At 39.8% G+C, this 27,065-nt stretch overlaps 1 protein-coding gene across 4 annotated transcripts; it reads right to left on the reverse strand.

The window, feature by feature from the left end:
- Positions 1–1,073: 1,073 nt before the first annotated feature.
- LOC145441836 (protein kinase C beta type-like) lies at positions 1,074–27,036 on the reverse strand. 4 transcript variants are annotated; one of them, XM_080319785.1, is made up of 17 exons: positions 26,826–27,036; positions 25,450–25,481; positions 24,162–24,244; positions 22,594–22,611; positions 20,413–20,524; positions 20,218–20,346; positions 17,149–17,320; positions 16,127–16,233; positions 15,421–15,548; positions 14,490–14,633; positions 13,573–13,746; positions 12,533–12,624; positions 10,545–10,607; positions 10,033–10,171; positions 9,668–9,856; positions 6,460–6,600; positions 1,074–1,845 (listed from the first exon to the last, which is right to left on the reverse strand). In XM_080319785.1, the coding sequence occupies exons 1-17, from the start codon at positions 26,963–26,965 to the stop codon at positions 1,696–1,698; spliced, it is 2,013 nt and encodes a 670-aa protein (XP_080175911.1). In that variant the 5' UTR covers positions 26,966–27,036; the 3' UTR covers positions 1,074–1,695. The 4 variants fall into 4 exon arrangements, with proteins under 4 accessions (XP_080175911.1, XP_080175912.1, XP_080175909.1 ...); XM_080319783.1 differs by lacking the exon at positions 1,074–1,845 and adding an exon at positions 2,771–5,648 and having other exon boundaries at positions 26,826–27,029; XM_080319786.1 differs by lacking the exon at positions 22,594–22,611 and having other exon boundaries at positions 26,826–27,032.
- Positions 27,037–27,065: the final 29 nt, after the last annotated feature.

The raw sequence follows: 27,065 nt of genomic DNA on the forward strand, positions 1-27,065 counted from the left end.
TCTCATGAGTTCATCGCGACTGTTGTTACGATATCTCCAGGGGCACTTTACCTCAAGCACACCAACTGCCGATACGGTCTGCTCAGGTAGAATCACTCTATCAGGTGAAGGACCCACATGGAAAAAGAACAAGATCAATCTTTGCTACATTCACATGAGTGATGCTACATAGTAGTCTTGAATAGCCCTTTTTTCGTGCTATATCCGCCACAATATTGAATCCCTGTTCATACTGCACAGTCCTTGAAATGATTTGAAAAGAGATGGTAGATTTGGAGTACCTGCTATCTTGTTCCTCTCAAAGCAGTCAAAACCCTACGAAAATTGCTACTTCTAACCCTAAGATTCAGGTGATGGCTTTTAAGATTCCATTTGAAGGTTAAACGATGAGGATTCTAAATCAGGATCACCAGATGACAATGTAGGATTTGTATGTGCAGCATCCACAACGTTAGAGGAAGACAGTTCATGACACGCCATGGTAGTGGTAGGAGCAAATGAAGCTTTTCGAAGTAGGCTTGAATTCCTGCCTTCTTACTCTGCAGTGTCCAAGCCTTTCTGTACTTTCCGTTGGAAGAAAATGAATGAAGAAAACTATATGTTCTTCCTCAATTCATTGCCATTGGTGGCACTGCATTTGTAAACACAGAAGGGTTTCGGCATTATATTTGAGTATATTTCCTTTCCTAATTCCTTTATTGATGAAGAAATAGACATTTAACTGTAATTTTGCCGTTTTTATACAGTCCACACGGCTATAGGAATACATCGCAGTGCCAATTAGGCTTAGGTAAATGCAGCGTCCTCCGTTGCTGCGCCGTTGTCTCTCGACCAATCAGCGTAAAGTTTGGTTTATGGCTGTATAGAATGTAAACGTTTACATTCTATAGTCAGACATGAGGAGCCTAGCTAAACCTCCGATACATGGAAACTTGCCGAAACTGGACTCGAGGTAGCTTCCATTGGTTACGTAGCCTGCTCTATAGATTCGTAAAGCAAATGGCAACTCGATCTGCCGGAACACACTGCTGCGAAGGACACGTATATTCAACACTAACTACAACCCAATGATATCCTGTTCCGCAAGGTTTTATTGCAGAAGTGAAACATGTTCCATATAACTTTATGCCTGGATAGAAACTAGATTATAGCTTACATATACAAGTTTTCATTTCAGACAAATCTTCTGCGCGGCAAAGAAAACAGAAAGAATTCAACCCGACGGTCGGAATGTATCGAAGTCGTCGAGTAGGCCTATAGGCCTACATCATATTCATTATGTCACCATTACACAGAAAAATTCGACAATAAATACAAAAAATAGGTTATGCTATAAATAGATAGATAATCACGATGAGACAGCTTCAATGTCTCGGAAAAGACGGAAACAATTGAAGTGTAAATGTTGAGTTTCAGAAGACGAATCGGTTGTCTTACTCTTACATATTAATTATAGTCGTACGGTCCCAACAATACGCTGCGCGTTCCGAGCAGTAATGGATTGGCGAAGCGTCTATAAACATCAGCAGTCCACACTATGGTATAAAGAACCCGGGAATCAAGTGCCACCACGTTACCGTAAACTTCTACTATCGCAGCTCGACCTCCCAAAGCATAATATGACTCCATATCGCTTGGTCTGTAGATCAGATTGATTCGTATGCCTATATCTAAATATATCAACGGTATTCTCGTCTATTTCAAGTCAAACTCAGCATTGACGAAACTGAATCCATCGAAAACGCTTTGGTTTATGCTCCTCGTGAATATTTCATCACAAGGGGTCAGCGTCACATCTTTCGAAGTAAAAGACTCATCGAAATTTGCAAAATCCTTGGGATTGCTCTGAATGCATAAAAACGGAATGAAAACGAGAGCACATGTAGGTATGTTGTAAGCTTGACCGAGCGAAGATATTCCGCCTCCCGTGGCGAATATGCGGATACCTGATTGCAACTCCCTGGATCCGGTCTCGTGCTTACCAAGAACAAGTTCAGGACAGCCAAGACACCGCCACGGTCCCTACAATTTCAACGTGGGCCGGCGGCTACCCAACTGCTATAATAACACTGAACACTCACCAGAGAAATGGCGTATTTAGCAGTCAATTACGCTTCATACCCCATAGCAACAGAGTGATACCATAGTGTCCTATAATGTGCCGACACAAGCAAATCTCACGCCTCAGTGAAATTGTATCACGTCACAAATTTTGATTTGGCTACAGGCAATTTGACGGTCATTTTTGACCGGCTTGCCGTGCATTAAATTTGGTAAAACGGGTATCAATCGAAAGCTGACTCTGCACTGATTACGAAAATATAAATTTTATTCCGCTCGTGGCCCTGGAACTCCCATAATCAGCCTCGAATTTTTCATTGTTATGGAGATTGGCATTGGGACGCAACAATGCTGTCTGGCGAAACGAGAGAGTAGCTCAAGAGAAAAAGAGCCAGACCGTCCGACCGGAATAAAATTTATATTTTCGTAATCAGCGCAGAGTCAGCTTTCGATTGATACCCGTTTTACCAAATTTAATGCTCGGCAAGCCGGTCAAAAATGACCGTCAAATTGCCTGTAGCCAAATGGAAAATGTGACATTATACAATTTCACTGAGGCGTGAGATTTGCTTGTATCGACACCATATAGGACACTATGGCGATACCACACAACCAAAACCAGCTGCCACGCCACTTATCATGCGCAGTGCGCACCCGTCTTTACCACGCACGTCTGAGGCACCATGACACGCGAGAATGACAAGAAACACACGAAGAAGGATCGGTTTTACTGCAGATCCAAAATGATCAACACACGAAAACGTGCACTTAATACACACTCTATTTACGCGGGTTGATGAATACACGAATACAAATGAGGTGAAATCGGGCGGCTTTGCAACACGGTAATACGATCTTGTTGATATCTGGAGGATTAGATATGCAATCGGCCGCACAAAATACACAGCAAGTCAAAAAAGAAGGCAGAATCGACGAGAAAATTAAGACGGGAACGTGGATTTAAGGATTATTCAATCACTACGCATAATCAAATCACACGTCTTAAACAACATAAGCATCAGGCCAGTCTGACCCGAAGGCGTTCGGAAATGGAACAGTTAGTGAGGTTGACATAAAATGATTGCTGGTGATCGGTGTTTTAATTAGCAGTCCTCAATGAAAATTCGAAATTTAATCTCTGCACGAATATGAATGCGACGGAAACCGTCAAATTAATCAGATTTTAACAGCATGACAGCTTGCAAATGACTAAAAAATTGATGTCACAAGGCAATGGAGATAATTCTACTGCTACTGGAATGTTAACTTTGAAGAAAGTTGTCTTTGTATCAGATGTGGTATTGCATTCAAGGAAGGGCGGGCACCGTAACACCACCGGGCCTCGTCTGCATGATTGCCAAACCCAGCGAAATGTGAGCAAACAGGAGCATCGTTGCGACATTTGAGGGCAGTACAGTCATTGGCTGAAAGAGTCTTACGGAATGAGAACATCTCATGGATCTTCAAATATTGCCATTGTGGATAATACTGATTAGTTTAGGCTGGGGCAGAATACATTAACTTGGACAAGTCCCTTATGACTGATTTAAGGAATCGAACTGAGTGGTGTTTCCCAAAATGCAATCAAATCACTGGCCCTACAGGCCTAGACATTATCCACTAACTGCCATTAAACAGTAGCACGAGAAACGGGGTGCCAAGTATAGACAAGATTACACACACGCCCATAAACAAGCTTTGAATTGCAAGAACACACCCTAACCGATATGCAAATGTTTAGTATGCTGGAGACAGATCGGTCACAACTTTCAATAACATTTTGGCATTTCGATTACAAGAGTTACAGAGTAATGATGCCAACTTATTTCAAATCAACACCTCACATAGATTGGCGTACTGCTATTCTCCATTCGTACACCATGTCAAGTTACAGCGTACAATGTTCTATGATAGTATGGGTGATTGGGACTAAGCACCAGATAGGCCCCTTGCAGCACGGGAACAGATCACACATGTCTACAGTTCGGTATAAATAAAAATTGCATTATTGAAGCAGCCCATGTTGCACTTCTTTCCGTTACACACACACATATACAATATATATATACCATGATTAGTTACAATGCTCTAACCTACAATTAGTAAAATATCTCTCAAGATTAAGGAATGCAAGAAAAAGTAAAGAATCTCATTGACTGGTAAGTTGCTTCTTATAGAAATGAAAATGAAAAGCACATCAGCCCAAAGGGTTAATACCGTGAGAAGTCGGGTGATCAATTTTCAATCTCTAAATTGATGCCGTAAACTCTGGTTAATGTCATGTCGGTATAGTGCAGTGTACAATTTCATGTCCTCAATTACATAATATCATGTGTAGTGGATATCTATGCTGATTTCTGATAATAGCTATCAAGATTGCGGGAGAAATTCATAGTTTGGTATACCATTACCCAGCCATGGTCTGCCTCACCTCTACAAGATAAAGGCAAAACAAATCTAGGATGGTCAGAAGCCCATTTTAGCGATCCTTCTTTCTAGCAAATAATTACGTACGAAATTCGACCATGCCCCTGCTCTAGATCGTTTCATCATCTAATTTCATATTTCATCATGATTTATGACCGACATGGGCAGTCATTGGCAGTAGATTTTAAGATTTACGTAGAAAAAACATGGCCATCATGGGATTGAGTTGATTAACCAGCTAGTCAATCAGTGCAAAAAGGCTGAATATTCCACATCAATTGAACACCAACGAAATCCGCAAAGCGATGAGTTTGTTCGTACACTTGGTCAATGAAGAAAGCGAAATTAAAAGGAACATTTGTTCCTGTAACACTCGATAGCGTTTCAAATTTCCAAGTCGCTACAAATAAATGGACTGTGCCTCGAGAACACCCATGTGACAGCGTCGATTTCAATTTTCCTATTCTTTAATCACAAAAAAATTACCTGAGTAACGTTAATTTCTGAGGCGTCCCTGCTAGGAATCATACATGAGTTTGGTATATCTGACAGTTAAAATACGACTTTTGGATTACAGCATTTGATTGCGCACAAAGTATAGGAAATTACGGCAACTATGTGCTCTTTTGCTCTTGTACGAATTGAGGGTGGTCTCTAACGATTCAGAGCCGTAATAACCAATGAATGTGGTGCAAAATACAATTGTTAAACCACACAATTTTCGGTGCAATCGTCACACGAAATTATTTCAAAATACTTCCATACAGCCTTACAACTACTAAAACGAGGCCCCTGTGCAACGAAACAGGCTGGATGATAATCGCTGTGCACTGCATTGGGAGGGAATGAAAGCGTATAGGAATGTGAAATCCAGGCAGCGAATGTTGACGCCGTGTTTCGAATATCTCTATAGTAACGGAATGACATCGAGAAACATTGAAAAACTGATTATGATTACAATCGTTGTAAAGTTCCCCGAGTAACACGCCAATTTAAGCAGTCAGTTCCTTTCGCGACTTGGGCACAAAGTCGTCGTTAGCAAAACTAAACCCGTCGAATTCTCCCTGATCCATATTCTTAATGAACACCGGATCGATGGGCGTCAGAGTGGCGTTGGACCGCGTGAAATACTTGTCGAAATTCTCCGCCAAATTTTTAGACTGCGCCGCGCGCCAGACACACGACAAGACAAGCATGCGATGAGACGAACACATCATTCGGAGTAGCGGCATCCAAAACGTGTGAATGATCCAAGATCCGATCCACAGCAGGGGGGGGCGTTTCCAAATTGCGATGCAGATTGGAGACGAGGCGCCACACAAATGTTCCCCACCGAGTACGAGTCGTGTGCGAGTGCGTGCAGGCAAGATGGGCAAGGCGAAAATATAATGAAAATACAGCATTTAGAAATTGAATAATTATGGGAAAGCTGAAGTTTGTACTGGATACAATTATCATTGAGCGCACAGCTGAGTACGGTGAAGTAAAGCAGTATAATAAATTGTATTTGAAAAATGAACAACCTATAGATATCAATTCGGTGGTTGGATCTAAGACAGGCGGTTCTATCACAAATGTCCTACTTTTCAGCGGGTTCTGCTATAAAAAGTCATCGATAGTAACCAGCAGGGCTGGACGCTAGTGGATATGGAAAATCTGTATAGTCGTGCTCAACCCACAATAGTTCTCAATCGGTGGAGCAGAACCACTGATCTAACATTACGGGTGAAGTATCTACAACAGACCAGTAGTAAAGTTTATCAAGAATAGAATCCATTCAACATTACTATTGCGCTGTATGTAGAAAATATTGCCCCCAAGCCGATTTGAAATGCGTGAACATCGACACAATATCTGCAAATGCAATCATTTTATCTCCAACTTTGGTTGTAACCGAAGGAGTGCAGAATGGGCTTGAGGTAACTACACACCCGAACAACGATTGTGACTCAAGCATACATCCGTACTTACAATTTTAGGCCTGAACGGTGGTTGCACTTCAAGCGCGGCTAGCTTATCCCATTTCGTCATACGGAAGAACGCGTGGTCCATTATTTCGCGTTTGCAGTCCGCGCCGCACCCGAGTCTCTTGCTAGGATGCTTCTGCAGTAGCTGTAAAACAATAGCGATATTACCACGCATCTACAAAGCAGGGGTTACAGGCCAATTGACATGTCACACGTGGAAGAGAACACGATTAGAAGCCCATGCCCACCCACTCTGTGTTATCCCGGAAATGCCGAGTGCCAAGCTCCAGGGAACAGTTTTACTGACCAAGTCTTTGGTCTGACCCGGCCGGGTATTGAACCCACGGCCAACCAATCAAGAAGCCGGACGCCGTACCATCGCGCATCTTGTCAATTTTTACGAAATGCTTGTGTCAATTTGAGAGTGAAATCGGCAAAATAGCTCGTGTATCACGGGAACTGAATATATTTTCGAAAACTACACTTATTTGCAGTGTTGCTCATCATTATGCATGCTCACAGAGATTCACCTGATAATTTCCTTAAGTAGCCAACTTCGATTACTTGCTAAAAGTATCCGATCCGATCCGATGAAATCGGTATGGTCGAATTTATACAAAAGCATAGGCTATTTAATGTGATGGAGGACAGGAATTATATTCTATTTGTGGAATCATAAACGGTAGATATTTGAACTTTGACATCTTTGCACTGTTAATATGTCGTAATTGGGGCGATTTTTTTGACATATCAAAAAAAGTCAAAAATTTGTCAAAATTGTTACAAAGTCAAAAATTTTTGGCAACCTGCATTTCGTTTGTATCGTAGATTTTGCACTGTCGGTGAACTTATCATTTGACAATTTATCATTTGACAATTTACAGCTTCGAGCCTACTTTATAGGCCTACCGTTGTAGACGGCCCATTGTCTGCTCATTGTGAATCATAAACATTCAAATGAAACAAATAGGTAGGTTGGCATGGTGTTATGCTCAACGTACCGCAATATCCTTACTGAAGCAAGACTGCGTCGGCCAACAACTGCTGCTGCTGAACGTTCTTCATCTATTCTCGGCAAGCTACTTAGTACAGACGGACACTTTATATCCGGGAACGTAGGAAAGTATCTTTCGTTGTGCTACAAATTATAATTATTTCTACCATAATACGTGATGTAACTACCGGAATTCCTCATAGTGCCAGATTTCGGTAAAATACAGTTTTTCCATGTAAAAATTTGTCAGTTTTCCAGTCAAAATACTTCGTAAGGACAGTCAGTTCAAACCAGAAAGAAGATAAGTAGTACAATTCTAGCATTATGTGGGAAAACACCTAATTTGCATATGTTAGGTCAAAATTGAGATTTTTAAGATAAAAAATTGTCACATTTTTTAGGTCAAAATCTTCCGTTTTGTAGGTTTAAAAAAATCGCCCTAGTCATAATGAGCGATACTTGAATACTCGAGTCGAAGCCCAATACATGATTCAGTATCCCAAATCACTCACGTACTCCATTTTGCGAAGATTAACTTTTACCCAGCTGGCACCAGCGGTTTTTTCCGGAAAATTTTGCTTCACTTTTTAAAACTGTAAAACACGACCTCAATGGGATGCGAAACCAACAAGTAATATGTCGTTGGATTCAGAGAGTGTCAAACTGCGTGTTTATGGAGAAACGCTCTACCATGCTTTAATAGCGTCGGTCATATTAGTTGAGCAAAGGCGGTACTCATGGCTTGTTGGGAAGAAGACATCTCTATCAGAGTGAATACGACGTGTCGTACATATTTGCACTAGGTAGCCTATACGTTGAAGGCTCTATCAGGAAGTAACTAAAACTTGTACATTTTTACAAGGTTATCTTGCGTCTTCTTGACCATATACACCCTCGGTTGCCCTACACTCGTCTAGTTTTGTGGCGTAGTTGGTCAGGCGTTGAAATTCTGAATCCAACGATATATTACTTGATGGTTTCGCATCCCATTGAGGTAGTGTCCTACAGTTTTGAAAAATGAAGCAAATTTTTTCGGAAAAACGCGCAGGTCTACAGTGCTCAAGTGAATTCGGCACTCGTTAAATTCAGCATTTGGTGAATCCGCGCATAAATATTGTATTAATGTATTCGAACATGAATGTTCTACTAAATATAAGCGTGAATTGTAGTGTATGGCACTTGTTATATATTTATCAATGTATTTGGGTTAGTGTTACGGGTCAGGTTAGCTTTGGAGTTCAAGGTTATGGTAGTGGCAGGTTAGGGTAAGGATTGGGGCCGCAAAGTGACGACTTCACTTGTAACCTATACAGCATTAACTGAGACAACCACTTTAACATTGTAGCCTCATCTCATCAATCAACTTATCCTTCCGTGGGCCGTGACACGCCCTTTATTACCTCTGTAATCATTAATCATTTATTTTCGCGCAAACAGAATGTCACACACGAGCGCTGCGCTAATCCCGAAAACAAAGCTTATGACACGGCGCAGATGACAATAGTAGCGGTGGCGCATTCACGCTACAGGAAGGATGATACAAGCCGCTTCCTGGCTGCCGCACAAACGTTATCGCATGACCTAATGTCACCGATTGCATTGTTTGCGATTACAATGTGTCGATCAATGCGTGATTACAATAGCACGAGACTGCGCAGCGCGTTGTATGCACGAGGCAACTTGGCCCGTGTGCTGACACAAAAACCGGTTCGAGGAAGTTTAATTTGATTCCAGTTTGTGTACGTTTCCCAAAACAACTGTCAATGATTACATAGAGCCACTCCGATACTTTCAAGTAGGCCGTAACATAACTGCGTCCCACATACCTTCAATGGCCAACCGTCAACTATTTGTTGGCTATAGAATCACATCTCACAGTGGACGAGCAATCGTTACTTGTAGATTATCGCAGTTATCTATATCCATAGGTGGACAGTAACGAGTACTTGGACATTTTAGAGGTAAGCAAGACGGTTTTGCCTTCTTGCATTACTTCATTATATAATTCGTTTTCTGCATGGATTCCTAGGCCAGATTCTCAGAGTGTTTGAAATTTACCTGCTCACGACATGTGGCGGTATGGCGGTATAACCTTAAATCTAGGATTTAATTACTGGGCTTTGGTTGGCCTTTCACAGACCCTGTTTGAGAACCCATAATTTAAATCAAATATCAAGCAGAACAGGGAGATCTCGCAAAATATTTTGAAAGTTCGTACGCCTTTGCATATTCCGACTGCTTCTTTCGACATGGAGCGCGGGTACGAAACGACGTGTTCCATAATTGAAGAGAACAGTTCGTCTTCGTCTTCCCCGTCAAATGGAGGCTGGCCAGCCAACATCTCGTACAGCAGCACGCCGTAAGCCCACCAGTCCACAGACTTTCCGTACGGCTGATATACGATAATCTGCAATATACATCATATTATTACCGGCACAATGTAAGTTATCCACCAGTTTTCTTAACGCGCTATCCATGTTATCTGAGACAGTCTCGGGGGCTCCCTGGCAGACTAGCATAAGTGTTCCGCAGGTTAGGAAAGGTTAAAAACCACTGTTATGGAAGCAAAATCGAGTTTCTAACCTCGGGCGCGATGTAGTCTGGAGTACCGCAGAACGTGCAAGTGGTGGTGCCGTCCTTGATGTTTTCTTTGCACATTCCGAAATCGGCGATCTTGATATGGCCGGCCGCGTCCAGCATCACATTGTCCAATTTCAAATCTCTGAAATAGTCACCGCATATTTGAGCCTCGTATCGCGAGACGTCAATCATGCAACGATGCCGGTAATCAATATTTTTGCCGTGTAATATGACACGATGAAAATGACGACAACGGCGAAAACGGCCAGTCTAGACTCTAACTGCAATACTTACACCTAATAGGAAAACGATATTGCCAAAACCCGTCAACAAAGGTTATGTCCCATCCGCATGATTCATATGTTAATTAATCTCACATACAGGAATGACGAGCAAGTCAATCCAAGGCTAGTCTCAGTACACCAAGCGTATATCGTCATAAATGTGCCAAAAAGGTCCACTGACAATCACATACATACTGCATTCTATGTGAGCCTCGAGCCTATTTTCCGTACCTGTACACAATTCCATTGTCGTGCAAGTAGAACAGCCCCAGTGCGATCTCGGCGGCGTAAAATCTGTAACGAGAATCCATCAGTGACTTGCAGTTTTACACAAATCTATTTCAAAGTCTCACAACTATGAGAGCAGAGCGACATGGTTCAAAAGTCAAAAGTGTGTGAGCAGCTTAGCACTGTTCCAATCGGAGTGGTAAGGACAGGTAATAAGGTCCCTAGTGACTCTACACCAGAGACTGACTAAGTGTGGGCCCGAAAATAGATCTGTTGTACGTATTGCCTGGGCATCGATCAGATACTAAACAGTGGTAACCTTAATGTTGTCAATTTTTTGTAGTAACAACGTGATTTCTCCAAAACACTTGTGATCATGTTGCAAAGAATTGATTACCAAATACAGGTAGAGTAATAAAGGTACAAAATTTCAAAACAAAAACAGAGTGCCGTCACCATCATGCAAAACATAGCAATGCACGTTGGCATGTATGCACACTATGTACAACGTACAGCAACATGGCTCTAGCTCTTCTAGCCGTTAGCCACACATTAAATGAAAACAGATTGCAGCCCGCATATAATAACAGGAAGAGAACGGGAAATTTTGCGGTAATTCGCTGGACTGGTTGGAATTACGATCCATGCATTCTTTCCCATGGATGTGATTTACAATTTGTCAGAATCAATTAAATGAAACCAAGGTATTTATAGCGACCATTGTTAGATGAATGAAGAAGATCAGCGGTGCAATTTAGATGCATACGTGCTTAAGATATATTTAGACTGCCTACCCGATAATATTCTATTGGAATGGATCTAAACGAGGACCGAAAAGACCTTTCTTTATTAATCACAACCCATGACCTCAAGTCACGCAAACGTCAATTCCCATGGCGCGCCGAGAGGCAAGATCGATGAAAAATAAAATCCGGATAAAAACTGCCGCCCACTCGACAATGCCGGCCATGAAATTGATTTAGGAGCTGGTGCAATGATGATTAATATGACAGGAAATTACGCCAAGCAGAATTAGCACACCGGTGGGAATTCTACTAAATTCTAGCGAGCAGCTGTCAACTCGCGTCGTCAATCAATCACGCAGAGTCCGGACGCCGAGAATTCGAGGAAGGGACATTCTATTTTCTTCCAAGTGAAAGTTCAAAAATGTTTCAGACCCACGGGATATTAGATTTGCAGTGAACAACTATTAACCACCATTCAAATGCAATGGAATACTCAATAAGGTAGTGCGCTATTGTGAGAACTTTGAAAATAATTCCATGTCAACCACAAATATACAAAATCCTGGCTCGCTTTCAGCAAAGATTTACATAATAATTTCAATTAGAGAAGCCCATGACAAAATCTAGGAGGTGACTATAATAGTCTCATGGTTGGAATCCTTTAGAACTATAGAATCCACAGGTGACGATGTAGCGTCACTAACAAAGGACATGACTCCAGAGAAACACGCTTGCCCGTATCAATAAAACACATTTCGAGAATGTATAATATGTAATATACATATTTGAAGAGCTTCTCGGAGGTACAGAGCTTTAATATACAGTATCTTCATGTTGAAAAAAACCGAACATTTTTGGCGGACACTCGTCCGGGCTAATCGTCAGCAACTAGTTGATAATTGGAAAGAACGCCCCATATCAACAATGGCGACACGACTGCATATTATGTATGTGTGTAATCTATATCTTTACATATCAGGTGGTTCATTAATCTAAAAACTTCGTAAGGAAGAACACAATGATGGTAACGCGTCAAATTCAAAGCCTCAAACCTGCAAAAAGCATGACCTTAGACGGAGACGGTGCCTCAGATAATTTTAACGTAAGCTAATGAATAAATGATGCGCGCGTAAGTGATTTCACGGAGGTCACCCGGCTTCGAGATAGAAATCGCAAAGATAAGACGTCCTCTACAAGTACTGCGCGTACGCCCTGCGCGGGATACGCTTCCGGCAAATGACTCACGCGGCCTGCGGTTCCTTGAATTTTCCCACTTGTTGAATGTGATACATCAGATCGCCGCCGTTGATGTATTCCATCACAAAGTACAGTCGGTCCTGAAAGACAGAAGATCGCATTACCGTACAGCCGGCAGAACTGGTTGAAACAGTCTGAGTTGGTATTCAAGTTGAAATAACGCCGTAAATTTCTACTCGCTTACAAGTACTCTTAGTGATTTCCAAAATAAAATAGAGATCAGTGAAGTACTGAATTAAGTAGCTTCAAAAAGTTGATTCAGTTGGTGGCTGGCGTACTTTTGACGGTTAATCGGAGGGTGCATCACCAATGACCACAAATGACACCACAAAGAGGTCCAATTTTTCGAAAATATTACATTCACCATGATACACGGGCTCGATCGCCCAATAGCCATCGCAACTTCAAATAGAAAAGAGATGCAGCTTTCGCTAGATCAGTAAGCTAACCACCAAAACTAACACAAAATCAGTAATGGCACTGCAAATTGATAGAATCTTTGAAAATAGATTCAGTTGCCGCGATACAGGATCTATTTGACGTGGTTCTCATGACAATATAACCCTTAAAAGAGACGCAAGCCTATCCCGTTATAATTTTCTGTGTAACAGTAGTTTGGCCCAAAATATATGTAGAAGAGAAGTAGAAGTAGTAAAAAAACATAACCACTCGAGTATTGCCTATGTTATGTACTCTTGAAAAAGTGGAAGTATAAGCTGCGACCGCTAATGGCAATAAACTGAAGCGATGACACAAAGCATCGTGCCAATGAAACTTAATAATTGCGATAATTGTTATATTTTCATCCTATCAAGACACACAATGTACAATGTGATACAGTTTTGTTATTGAGCAATCAAAATTTGATAAGCACTCGCGAGGAGATAATACTGTGGTCTTGGATGGATTCATATGAAGTATTACGACGCTAATTCCGATTTCAAGTCAAGTTAAGTTCAAAGAGTCAATACCAGATCGGACTCGGTCACATCATCCGAACACCTCCCGCAATCAACCGTAAGACTTACCACGGTCTGAAAGCACGAGTGTAGCTGGGTCAGAAACGGGGGCTTGTTGCTGAGCGCCAGAACCCTCTTTTCGATCATCGTACACTCCACGTCGTCATCTTGCACGATGACGTCCTTCTTCAGAACTTTGATCGCAAAGATCTCGTCCGTACCTTTCTTCTCGGCTAGCAGCACCTGCGTCAATGCATGTGTCAGTTCCTTGCGTATATGCCAGAGTGGGACGGCAACTGCATAAGTGGTTATGATTCTAGATTACTTCTGCATAACAGTGTACAGTTCTTACTTACTTACTTACACTTTTTACCAGTTGTAATGACTCGAGTCAACAATCGACTCGAGTCACGACTTTTTGGTGACTCGACTTGACTCGAGTCATTTTTTCAAACGCGTAAAATGCGTATCGACTCGACTTGTACTCGAGCCATTGTGCATGACTCGTACCGAGTCGTATGACTCGAGACTGGGAGCACCAAGACAGACATTTCATTGTAACTTCGAAGAATAGTAAAGTTACCACATTGTCGGTATTTCATCTATCTGTCCTGATACTTGGAAAACAGCGCCAGAAACTGTTGGGACTGAGGAAAACTACGATATTTTGAATGCGGACTCGAGTCACAACACTATGACTCGACATGACCCTCTACTCCATGACTTGGACTTGACTCGGTGGTGAATTGTAAATGACACGACCTGACTTGAGTCAAAACTATAAAAGTGAGATTGACTTGTGACTCGGAACCTTGTGACTTACAACCTGTTACAACCCTGCGTTTTACTTACTTTGAAACTACTTGAAGTGGAAGCAAAAAATGAAAGGTCTGAGAAGTAGGCTACTCATGTGATCAATTTCAAAAAGTAGATTTGGTCGAGGGGTCTTAGTTATTGGGAGGTGCCCACTTTCAAAATTACAATACCTTTCCGAAGCTTCCCCGTCCGAGCACATTGAGGAAGGTAAAGTCTTCCGGCACCATCCTTTTCACGTTTCCCGTAGACGGGTTGTTGGCCGCGTTCTTCTCTCTCTCTTTCTGCTTCTCCTCTGCTTTTTGCCGATTGATATTCTGAACAACGCAGTGCTTTAGGGCACCGTCATTTTTCGGTAACACTGAATCATCATCGACTAATGCTAATGCTGCGGCGTCGGTGTGGGAGTTCATTAAGTAGGCCTACTTTCTTAATGGAGTCGGAGCCACAAAAATTTTGAACACCCTTTGAAGTCGGAGGAAACACATTCTGGCTCGACTTGGAGCCAAGTTTGCTCAAGGTAATAGGTCTCGTCTTCTGATGCTGATGAGAGATTATAGACAGCCTGTTCAGGCAGAAAATTCATTAGATTATGTAACTAAATAATCCCAACTAATGCGAGAAAGCATCACTACTGCACTGTGGTCTTCACAACACGCGTTGTGAGGCAAAACATGTGAATTCGCTGTAGCTAGAATCAGGATATAACAAAAGGCACTGTGTCCAACTGCAACTACTATATAATCGAACCAGACGTTGTCAAATGTTACTCTTGATTTCTTAAAACTCAAATCACAATGTCAATTTATTTATGCAAGCAAAATGTTTTGAAATTCACTTGGTAAGACTAACATTGACTGTGGTGTAATAAACGTATAATTTTCAAAGTGAATTTACATTAATGTTGCGGTTTGCGCATGACTTCTATGAGTCAAATATTAGGAGTTGGTATGTTTGAAATTTCCAGAGACGGAGTCAGTTGTAAAGCGAGTCAACTACACAGCCGTGTTCAGCACTTCAACACCCATACACATGTTATTTGGCATGCTCTTTCTCTATGTAACGGCATCATACAGAAATGCTACAGCTCGATAAAGCACCGACCTCTAAGCGCTCGGTTATTTTCTTGATTTCGTCCTCATTCTCGTCGTCGATGATCGGAACGTTGTAAAATTCTCCCTCCTGCTGAGTCAGGAGCTTGAACCAGCCGTCGACTGGATTTTTCATCAATTCTGCAAACGCATAGGGAATCTCGAATCAGGTTACAAATTCACGCCATAAGGTCAACTGTGAATTGAGAGAACGCAAAGTATATTCATATTTAAACGACCCCAATCTTCTCGGCTGACACTCGTCAGGGGTAATCGTCAGCAACTAGTAGAGAATTAGAAAGAACATTGTATATCAACTATCGTGTACTATTTAAATGTACTATTTTCAGATCGTACACGAGCTCCTACTGTTGGCACAAACTAGGTTGGCGTATTTTGATAAAAGTCCACTCCGAGGCCTCTCCCGACAACGCGATAACATAATTAAATAATTAATTTTTCACACTAACAGAATTATCCGACAATTGTTTGCCAATGGAATTCATGGCCTTTGCCTGTGCAGAATCGAGCTTTATGGAATGAGTCGAGGGTGTGCTTTTCTGATAGCGTGTTGCATGTATTCTAATAAATGTGGGCACACGCTGTTTTATGCGGTCCTAACTAAATCATCCGGTCCTAACTAAATCATGCTTCGCAATCTTTACAATACAGTGTACAAATCAGTGAAATATCTCTAAATGTGCAGAGGAACCATTTACCAGATATTCCGAAGGACAAGGAGCCCATAAAGTCATTGCTTGTCGCCAGATCCCAATCCCACACCTCGATCAGCAGGCGTCTGTCTTTGTCGGTGTCACGCAGAGACCTAGAGGAGGACAAGTGTCAATTCGGTAAATATGGCCGCATCTGGCAACGCTGCATATTTGAACTCAAATCAGTAGATCTGCAATACGCAAAACAGATATGCAAACACTGATTATACTTTTAGTATGGTCTTGAGTAGGGGTTCTTGAACGGCGGTCCGTGGACTAGTTTTAAGGTCAACGGTGAGACTACAACTATAAAACCGCATTCTCTTTATTTATAATATCCACTCTTATTTCATTTTAGATTTATGTACTTGTTTTCTGATTCGCGTTACAATGCTCAGCACATGTCACAAAGCCACCCCCCGCCCGACACTAAATACCAACTAGTGATTAGGATGATTCTTTTAGTCATTAGGTATTTCGGACTGGGAGATAGGCTACTCAGATAATTTGGCTGTCTTTTAATCCAAAATAACTGGGGGTCCTTGCTTAGAAAGGTAAAATATTATAATTATGATAGCAAAATAAAAAATTAAATTATACTAAAATAATTGAATGATATATTCCTATTGAAATAAACCCGAATGTAATCTCCTGAAACAAAGTCGGGATTAATCGTCAGCAACTACCATAGATTTTAAAACAAATCCATGTCTATATATCAACAGTCGTGTCACCCTAGATATGATGTAACTGGCATTAAAAAGTGAACAATCGAGGCAAAAAGATGGCCTCTGCTCAATTTACTATTTAAGGAGGCTCTTAGAGAGAGGTACAGAACTTCAAGATATGCTACAATTGAAAAATACATTCATTGAATTAGAAATAATCGCAAGTATTTTTGCCCACACTCGTCAGGGGTAATCATCAGCAAGACAGCAACTAACAGAGATTTCAAAAGAACTGTACCGGGTAGGCTACTATATTTAGTTTTAGACAATGCTGAGGTTAAGAAACCATGAGTAACTCACATCACAAGCGTCTCGTTCCATTGCGGGTTGAGGTCCTTCTCTCGTATGGTGGTTTTCCGCTTGCTCGACGAACCCTTGCTGTCGCTCTTCGCTACCGGTATGAGTTTGATTTTTACGTACGGGTCCGACAGGCCGTTCGGATCCATCGGAGCCAAATTTTTCGCCGCTTGCACTACGGAAACAGATCATTTCCATGAACATAGACAGCATAAGGACTATACTAATTTAAAATTACATCAATGTATCACCAGAGGTGGTCCAAAGTGGTAAAATAGTAGTAAAATAACAAGAAGTATTTCACAAATATCTACTCGAGAACGATTTTCAAGCAAGTAAAAAAGTCAGTATTTCAGGCCAGTGGTTCTCAAACTTTTTGACCTCGTGGACCGGTAGAACTTGAAAACAAATGATGCGGACCGGCGAAACCTCAACTATCAATATTATCCCTTTACTTATTTACAATACATGTATGCAACTTAACGTAATATCACTTAGAAACTTCATATATTGGTGTAGTTTTGATATAAATCATTTGTATGTAGTTCTAATGTAGTTTCTGCAAGGCGAAGCTTGCGAAGTCCTGTTAAAGACTATCACTAACTTGATTGTGATTATCCGGTATTATTTGACAGAAATGCGACATTAAAGTAGTTTAAATCATAACAACTAGAGGTAGTACAAGTAGGCAAGATGTGATTGAGTACTTTGAAAAAGTAGGAGTACTACATTTCTGACCATCTCGGTGCATCACAGAACGACAGAGATGCCCTCGCTTGCACTCAACATACCGCAGAGGATTATTCTGGTGTCAGAGTTGTCGAAACATGGAAAATATTTATCCCATGTAACTGGGTGTTAAAACAACACTGATTCGTAGAAGTAGCCTAGGCTTACAATTACACAACAAAGTGTGTGTGATAATGTGAGCATAGATATCAAAATTTGGTAGTGTTAAACAAGCTAATAAAAAACAGCGGAAATTCTAATTGTATGACAATGATTTTTTTTTTAAATCTCCAATTTCTCGACCGCTGTGCACCGTTGCAATGAAATCCAAAATTAAAGGCTGAATCTGCAATAATCCCTTTGCACTGGAGGCGCGCACTTTATAGCCGGTATTGATTTTATGGTCGGTGGCAGAAAAGAAAACACTCCAGAGAGCGTAGGGCGTCATATTATCTCAAATTCCGTGGAAATAAAACGCCGCATATTTCATTACCAAGGATTTTGCGTGTCGCCTCGGCATTACGCTGCGAAATAATAGACTAATTCCCCCGTCACGAACAATGCGGGCCGTAGTACTTTATCAAGGGATTACTCACTTGGGCATAGAACCTTTTCCGATATCGCATAAATAATATATGAGAGACTATATGGAACGCAATTAAAGATTTGACATGCCAGGATTAGTGGGCGTATCTACGCGAATGGGGGCACTTCCAATTCTACAGGTGTCCAATCCGGAACTTTTAAATTCGCAAAACAGATACCCACAGAGATTCGCCTAGTCAGAGTCATGAGTAGAATGTATGTTACAATTGATTATTCATAGGGACTTGCTAGAAATCTTACTGCTGTGAATGCAATCATTGTATCATTTTTATGCATTTGGCATGGATGGGATCACCAACGTTTTATTAGGAATAAATCTATCATTAGCAGACGGGACAGGCCTGTTAACCGAACAGCTTCTGCGTCTTACTATTACCATTTGTCTTTCCCTCACAATGACATTTAAACATGCCAACATATTTAATCCTGGCAATAGAATACCAATGTCAAAACAGGCGTCCTGCGTCATCACGCCTATCCGCAAATAAACAGGTCACATATGTGATGCGGCATTGACAGAGGTGCTATGAGCTCATAATTCGCAGGATTTTGATGAATCATAAATGGCAAAATGCAGGATGAAACAATAGCAGAATACCCAGAAAAGCAACATCTGTCATTTCTTGCTGTGGAAGCAACTATAAAATATCTATGTTTTCAAAGGTAAAATTTCATATAACCTAAGATACATACTGTTCAATGGAAATGTATATTTTCATTCGGACGACATCACAAGAAAATACAATGTATAATACACACCATAAACGTGACACGTTCTCCAAGAATGGGACTAGACTTCATTGTAAGAATACGTCAACCGACTTTGCCAATTGAGAAAAAATCGAATGTTGACAGACCAAATTATACAATTATATAGCCGTAACATTTCATTTTGGACACGATCCATTAAATTCAATCACAGACAGGACGTATCCATGGAGTATGGATCAGAGCCACCGACACAATACAGAAAATATAGGAAATTGAATCAAATTTTAGTGTCTACAAAATCTAGGCAATTTGAGAATTCAATAAACAATTTCAAGACTTTAGATCTTGACTATACAAAAGAGAATATTTGGATTTTTCAAAATATCTAACTACATTTTCCAACCATTCTTTGAAAGTGCTGAATTTAGGTCACTGAACACCGTTTTCAACCGGGCCTTATTAAAAATAGGGAACGGAACATGGAATTTATCAACACGAGTACAAACTGTCTTGGACACATGATTCGATGAGCTAAGAATAGGTCATGCATGGACTAAGAATCATTCATGTTAATTGAGTTGACAAATGACAATGACACTTGCGGGTTCCGGTAAAATGATGAAAGTGGTGTCCCAGATTAATGACAACTGTTTGTCATTAACTAGGATAATGAAACCAATCGAATTGCAGTAACATCTCGTAAAACTGAACAATACTATATATAACAGGATACCATTTTCCATTCTTAGTGGAAAACACTCTCACTGCCACATACCGCGAAGCCATTCTATTTAGGTTTCCAATGCTGCAATGGCTCTATTGGTAACTTATCACACAATATGTCGCTTGGTTATTTCACATTTGAATATTGGTTCGTGTTTCGGGTATGACAAAAAACTGATCCTTAATCCCTATCAAGTGACTTTGAACTTGTTTGTTGTAGTGTAGCTCAAAATTGAAGAAATTTCAAAAAAAGAGTTGTTCAAGTACTTGGTATGCACATTGCACACCAACGTATCATCTCACCGATTACGTTGAGCTGCCCATTCTTCACGTTGATCTTCAGTAGAATTCGGCCTCTCTTCTCTGTGTGATCTCGCCCGCAGAGCGCAGGAACAAACTTGATGCATCTCTTGTGTACGTTCATATTGCAGGCTTGAACGGGCATGTGAAATGTGACTACCGCATCTCGGCAACGCATTGAAAGCAAAGAGAACTCACAGGAGCATTTCATTCCTTGTCGAACTAGACCGTACAAGAGTGAACCGCAGTGGTCACAGAACGTGGGACTTGTGTAGGTCGACGCCTTGAATCTGTGCTGGGAGCTTGGATTCTTTAAAAATAAAGAATAGTCATCACTCATCAGCATTACATCGACGACGTAATTCTTTGCCTTGATATAACTTAAATGTGTATAGGGCGTGGTAATGAATAATAGTTTACGGCCTTTTTCCTTCCAAGACCATAAATCGAAACGCAGAGCATACACCAACAAGCACACCAACAGAAATTGGCTTTACTGGCATATCCTGCCAGATTTTTTTATGGAAACAGGAGTGGTTTAGACTTAAAACTATGCACATAATATGTGCATCATTGCTATTCCAGTAGAAAACAGATCAACTTCTCTTGAAGGCAAAAGCTTGTCTCCGATCCCAGTTATTGTTTCATGGACGAGCCCACTAGAAAATATGACACATCCATTTCGCAATACTACTATACTATAATAGTATAAGGGCATACGTATGTTGTTTGCCTGGTGTGAGTAAAGCGTGAAAACCATTAATGCGGTTAATTGCAGGCGAGATAAGACAGTAGGAAACAAGGAAGCGTTGATCTGACTCCACGGATTTTGTATTTCGGTTTCTAACTGCTGATAACAGGCTTTTCAAAGTTGATCCGCGTTTGACCTCAGATTAAATATTATTCGCAGTTTAAATCTTCACAATGTTTCTTTCATGCCAAGGAAATTGATCCAGAATTGATCCAAGGAAATTGATCCTGTCGTCAAAAATCATTAGCTACAAGAACTAATTAACCTGTGCACAATCAGAAAACTGTTTACATTTCCCCCAGGAGAATATGCATGATCCATACAATGAGAAGGCTATAGATAGAAAAAAATATGGCATAGTCGCAGCGTGATAGAAAAACACCGAGGTGATGGTAATTAACTAATTATATATATATGCGAGCATCAAAATGGATTTTTGATCATTTTTGTCTGACCAAACTTACATGTATAGGCCTACCGTAGAAGACTCGCTCCTAATGAGCGTCATAAAATCTGGATATTGGAACAAGCGTTTCTGGTGTATATTATTGACTATCTGTGAGCAGCATTCACAAAGGGTCGAAGGAATTGATATCTACAAAAACCCAATCCAGCATCAAGATTACATCAGTCTTACAAACATTAAGGTCAACACATGTTACAAGCCCCTTCAGTGAGGTGAGCCACTTCCGCCACAGCCCACAGCACACAATAACTGACAGAACATACAATATTAAGGACACCAGCCAATTTTATTTTCATCAAATGATCAATAGCCGGGTACTACATAAATTTAATGGTCTTTATGATATGAATTATAGGACCAATGAATAGAACGGTTTCCGACATTGAACAATAAAACGCAATATGAATCGAATTTTGTAATTGTAGATTCATGAATGACAGAATTATGATGATTGATGATTGGAAAGTGTAAAAAATCCAATGTCAGACAGACAACCAGACACTGAATGGTCACAGGAATGGGTAATGACTCGGGAAAGTTTCAGAAAGTCGGGATTTTCTTGTAAAAAATTACCGGAAGATGTTATTCAATATTATAGAAACAATTCCATCGTTTACAATAATTTAAAAAAAAAATACAATGACAATGTACGTCAACGAATCTCACCCAATGTTTGAATTACATTCACTTGCACTAATACCCTACACTGAATTACATTTTCGACGACTGATTATCATTTTTACTTTATGGATTAGTGATAATGACTTAAACTAAACACCTATTAGGTACGATGTCATCCAGATACCAAGCATTTCTTAGCACTGGGAGACTATACAACTTGCATCAAGTCAAAGGACACAACACAGAAATTATCATAACAGAAACACCAGATGTTTCAAGTGATTTCATGACGACCAGTCTTCTAGCGTCAAACCATTTCATTTACCAGTCTTGGATGATTCAAAGGCTGGAAAAAAGATATATATAACAGAGCATGCAGATTACTAAACTTTGAAATGGATGGTTTATGGTTAGGTGGCAAACTGTGTGCATGATTACTGGTCTCGTTTGATTATAGCGATCGAAATTCAAACAAGGCTACTGAAGAATTAAAACTAACGAAGTTACACGAGCTAGTGTGAGAAAAATAAGAATACCACACCTTACTTGAAGAGGAAACCTGGGGAAAAAGACGTTATACAATTGCATGATGGTATAATACGGTCAAAAAAACCTGAACAAACGACAAAGTTTTATAATGCAGTACGGCATGAAACAATCAAACATTCCTCCAAACATTTAGGAGAATATCTTGTAACGTTCTATTGCAGTCTCAAACGAATTATGTAATGGTGTGGTGCCCATCACAATTTTATGTTCAAAGTGATCTCGAAAAAGATGTGCTCATGTGCCGCAAGAAACGCCAGGTGGCAATGGCACTCCTTGCACGTATTAGTGGATATATACACTATACTAAGTCTACATTTAACTTTGATTTTCGTTGTTTCGATTTTACTCAATCTGGGCTTCAATGAAATCTCACAGTAAACAGGCACAGACCAATCCTGCTTAAACATTGACAAATCTGTATATCGTTCCACACTCTCATAGAAACTTGGTTGAACATATTCTCTTGAATTACTATGTTGGTCTCTACTTGTGTGAACAGTACAAATACCGTAACTGATGTCCAACGTTCATTTTATTTGTGTTGAGCCATTCACCTCAAATATCCAAATGTGTTTTATAAATCACTGCCTATCTAACATAAACCCAGGTTCCAAAATCCGACTATAAGTTTTATGTAATCGATGAGAGTACCTTCAGGGCGATAGAAGGTAACAAGTCTGGTGAATTCATTCAGATTATTGGATTGTTGTGTAGAGAAGATGGTATGTAATGCAAAAGCATGTAGCCTAATACATACAGTTCAATTAAGCCTATGAATATCATATTCTATTTTATCGTAGTTAACAAATGCGTTTTAGGGCTCTTCAAAAATGACTCTTTTCTCAAATCGCACTGGCTACTTGATAAAATTGTTAGGTTACCTAATTTAAGCCTAGACACCAAATTTGGTTCAATTCCAACCAGTAGCCGCATTGCTACAGGAGAAGAAAGCTTCTATTTATTATATAAAAATAAATAACAAAAAATTTGAAAATTTTCTGTTCACCCCATGAAAGTGTTAGGTTGTCTATAGAAACGATGTTCACCAAATTTGGTTCAATTCCAACCAGTGGAAGCGGAGTTATCGCCGTCGAAAAATTTGGATTATGAATAAAATAGGATTCACGGTGACCAATTCTTTAATTATTCTTTTATTATAGTGGTGCCCACCATAAATACTATTTTATTCAAATCCAAATTTTTCGACGGCAATACCTCCGCTTGTACTGGTTGGAATTCAACCAAATTTGGTGAACATCGTTTCTATAGACAACCTAACACTTTCATGGGGTGAACAGAAAATTTTCAAATTTTTCGTTATATATTTTTATATAATAAATAAAAACTTTTTTCTGTAGCAATGCGGCTACTGGTTGGAATTGAACCAAATTTGGTGTGTAGGCTTAAATTAGGTAACATAACAATTTTATCAAGTAGCCAGTGCGATTTGAGAAAAAAAAGTCATTTTTGAAGAGCCCTCATGCGTATATGCCTACATCACATTCAACGACATAATTCCAGAATGATATGGTTGCATACTGACTGTACATATGGACTCACGTCTGCATGAGGACCTCCATCTTTTCCCGGGCATTCGAATGAAACAAATCCGTGGCATCTTTTATGCACAACAAATCTGCACACTGAAAATTATAGTGAAACATGATTGTGGTAAGAAACGTGTGACTAGGAGGAATTCACTTGCATTTTCAAACCTAACACGCTCCTGCCTTGATCAAATATTGTATTGTAGTATATCATACAACCACAATTTCATGTCAGGAAATGTAAATATTGTGCTTATGAGAGTGATAACCAGGGGCTCATCTTGCTGGGATGCGATAGAACAGCACGGACTACGCCTCATCGAAAGCATCCTGAATGAATTTGCGGAAGTGTGGAGAAACTTTTATAGCAACTCCCATTCGAGACTGTTTATAAAATTTCTGAACGCACTCATTTATCAAGCTTTGAGCAACCAGACTTTGTAGATGCTTACAAACAGATTGGGCTTGGTTGGTTTCTAAATATATAATTTATTTCTAGTACATTACATAGATTCCTACACCACACTGACAATTTGGTTAAACAATTCTTTCATATTTTCAGTACAACAAGCCTAATTAAAGTCGGAATTTCAGTTGGTAAGTGAATTTAGATGGACTTTGTTCAATCATTCGTAACTAAGTCCCAATATAACACAAACCAACATTGATCATAGTAAACGGACTGTAATTAGTATGCTGAGACCAAAAGGCTACAAACAATAATCACAAAATTTGAAGATGTCAATGTGGTTGCCCGGTTCTCAATCTAAGTCAACACCACGGTATGTTCTATCGGAAGTGATACTATTTTTAGTTTTCCCCTGCAGTTATCTATAATTAAGTACCTACAACGACCGAGTCTATTCTTATAGATTATACCAATCTGACATTAAAATACAGTGGATTATAAGCTGAATACGTCTGATATAGGATGTAACATGCAAAATATATTACTCGGACTATCTCATCAAAACTGAATGCGCAAGGTGAGTTTTAAGTGAAATGTAGCTCATAATTGTCAATTTCAATGTAAACCAGTTTTGCAGATGTGCAGGAGCTTCTAAGGATCTCATCAAAATTTACTGCAATTATTGTTGAATAAACTGTCTCTTTGTATAAATACCAATACATCAACTAATCCTGAGATCGACAAGGCAATTATGGGCTACCAATGAAACCAAGCCATAAACAATTACAGTGGCTAACAATAAAGTCGGGATGGAAAGTCTTCATATCACCATAGGTCTGGGCAATAAGTAGCGTATCCATTATAATTGGTGTAGAGAAAGAGAATGACTTACCTTGACACTGGTAACCCTGCTTGCCAAAACCCCTGAAATATACAGAAACTATGTTCAAGAGAGACTCAAAAGATTCTACCAGGAGTTACTAAGTAAATAATTGCATGTGTTGACATCACCTTTATTGGATCAATTTTGCCGAATGTTCATGCCAATGCATGTTTATCTTGCTTGCACATTTTATGTGGTCAATACTGTATTTCCCACTCAGACCTTATGTGTCTTTTTTATTCTTAGAATTCACTTATTGGTTTCAACTCCTATCTTGCCATAGTGTTGAAATATTGTGGTGTATTGATCTGACGAAACAATAATGAAACTAACAAACTCGGAATCTATCAGAATTGCCATTCATACCAATGACATTTGAAGCAAGAACAATGTAAGCCAATATGATTTCACATATGTGGAAAGTATTCATGCTTAGTCATGAGTGAAAGGAGGCAGGCAGATAAACATGAGGTTCGAAGGCAATCAAGCAAATAATTCCAAATTTTATGCCCATCAATGCATTTCCCATGAGAGAGGCTCCAATAAAAAAACAATACCTCAGCTTCTACTCAAGAAGTGATTCCATGCAAATAGGACATTATGGAATGTCATTGCATCTGCAGCAACAAAAATAGTCATTGTACAAGCTAGTGAGCTACGACAGTAGTTGAAGACACAAAACAGTCCAGTAACAGCATACTTGAAAAGGTATCAGTGAAAGTTGGATGCTAACAGGATTGGCGATGACAAATATAATACCCTGAACAAGACTGGGTATTATATTTATATGGTGCTGGCCGCTGGTTATCATTTGGTATGAATAATTGTCAACAAAATTAAAGGATGAGTGGGTCAAGTGCTCGCATCTATTAGATAGCCTATTGGTCATTTTTATGAGACAAATTTTCTTCTCTCCTTGTCGAGTTGAAATTTAATGGTTCTTCATGACAACACACTATTCTAATTAAATTGCTACAGGAATATATATTGAAATGCAGTTACAATTGGCGATTTCATTAAGCACTAATGGTCAATCTAATAAGTTATATAAACGCAAATCACGTTCGTCAAATTGATCACAGAAAACAAATTGTAAGATAACTAAAAATTAGGCACCTGAGATTGAACAAAAAAGTTAGATCCATAAAAATAGCAAGATATATTATATCAGTGTAAGTGTAGGCCTACTGATTAGCTAAATTTCAAAAAAAAATAAAGGAATATACCAGGCCATGAGGCCAAATATACCAAACTTAGGGCTACATATTCATTCCTATTTTTAAAATGTGGTTCAGCTTACACTATAATTACAGCTAAAAATCTCAAGAATGACTACAGCACAATTGCCCCAATGAAAACAGTCAGATGAATTCGATTGTACCCACCAAATGAAGTCAGTGCAGTGGCTACAGAAGGTGAACTGCTTGAAAAATCTCGGTGCAAATTCGTGACCTTTAACCTTGTGTATCTTCTGACGAAGAGCACCCTTCCTTGCAAAGGGTTTCAACTGTTCCTCCCCTGACATGATTCACTACACTACAATAACACCCTGAACACAGCGGAGACAGTTGGTTAGAGCAAATTGTCGCTAAAGCTTTCACTCACAAAATATATCACAGTTTATT

This window comes from Botryllus schlosseri, chromosome 6, assembly GCF_051294905.1.
Source record: "Botryllus schlosseri isolate E-star chromosome 6, Bs_hap1, whole genome shotgun sequence".
Classification (NCBI taxonomy): Eukaryota; Metazoa; Chordata; class Ascidiacea; order Stolidobranchia; family Styelidae; genus Botryllus; species Botryllus schlosseri.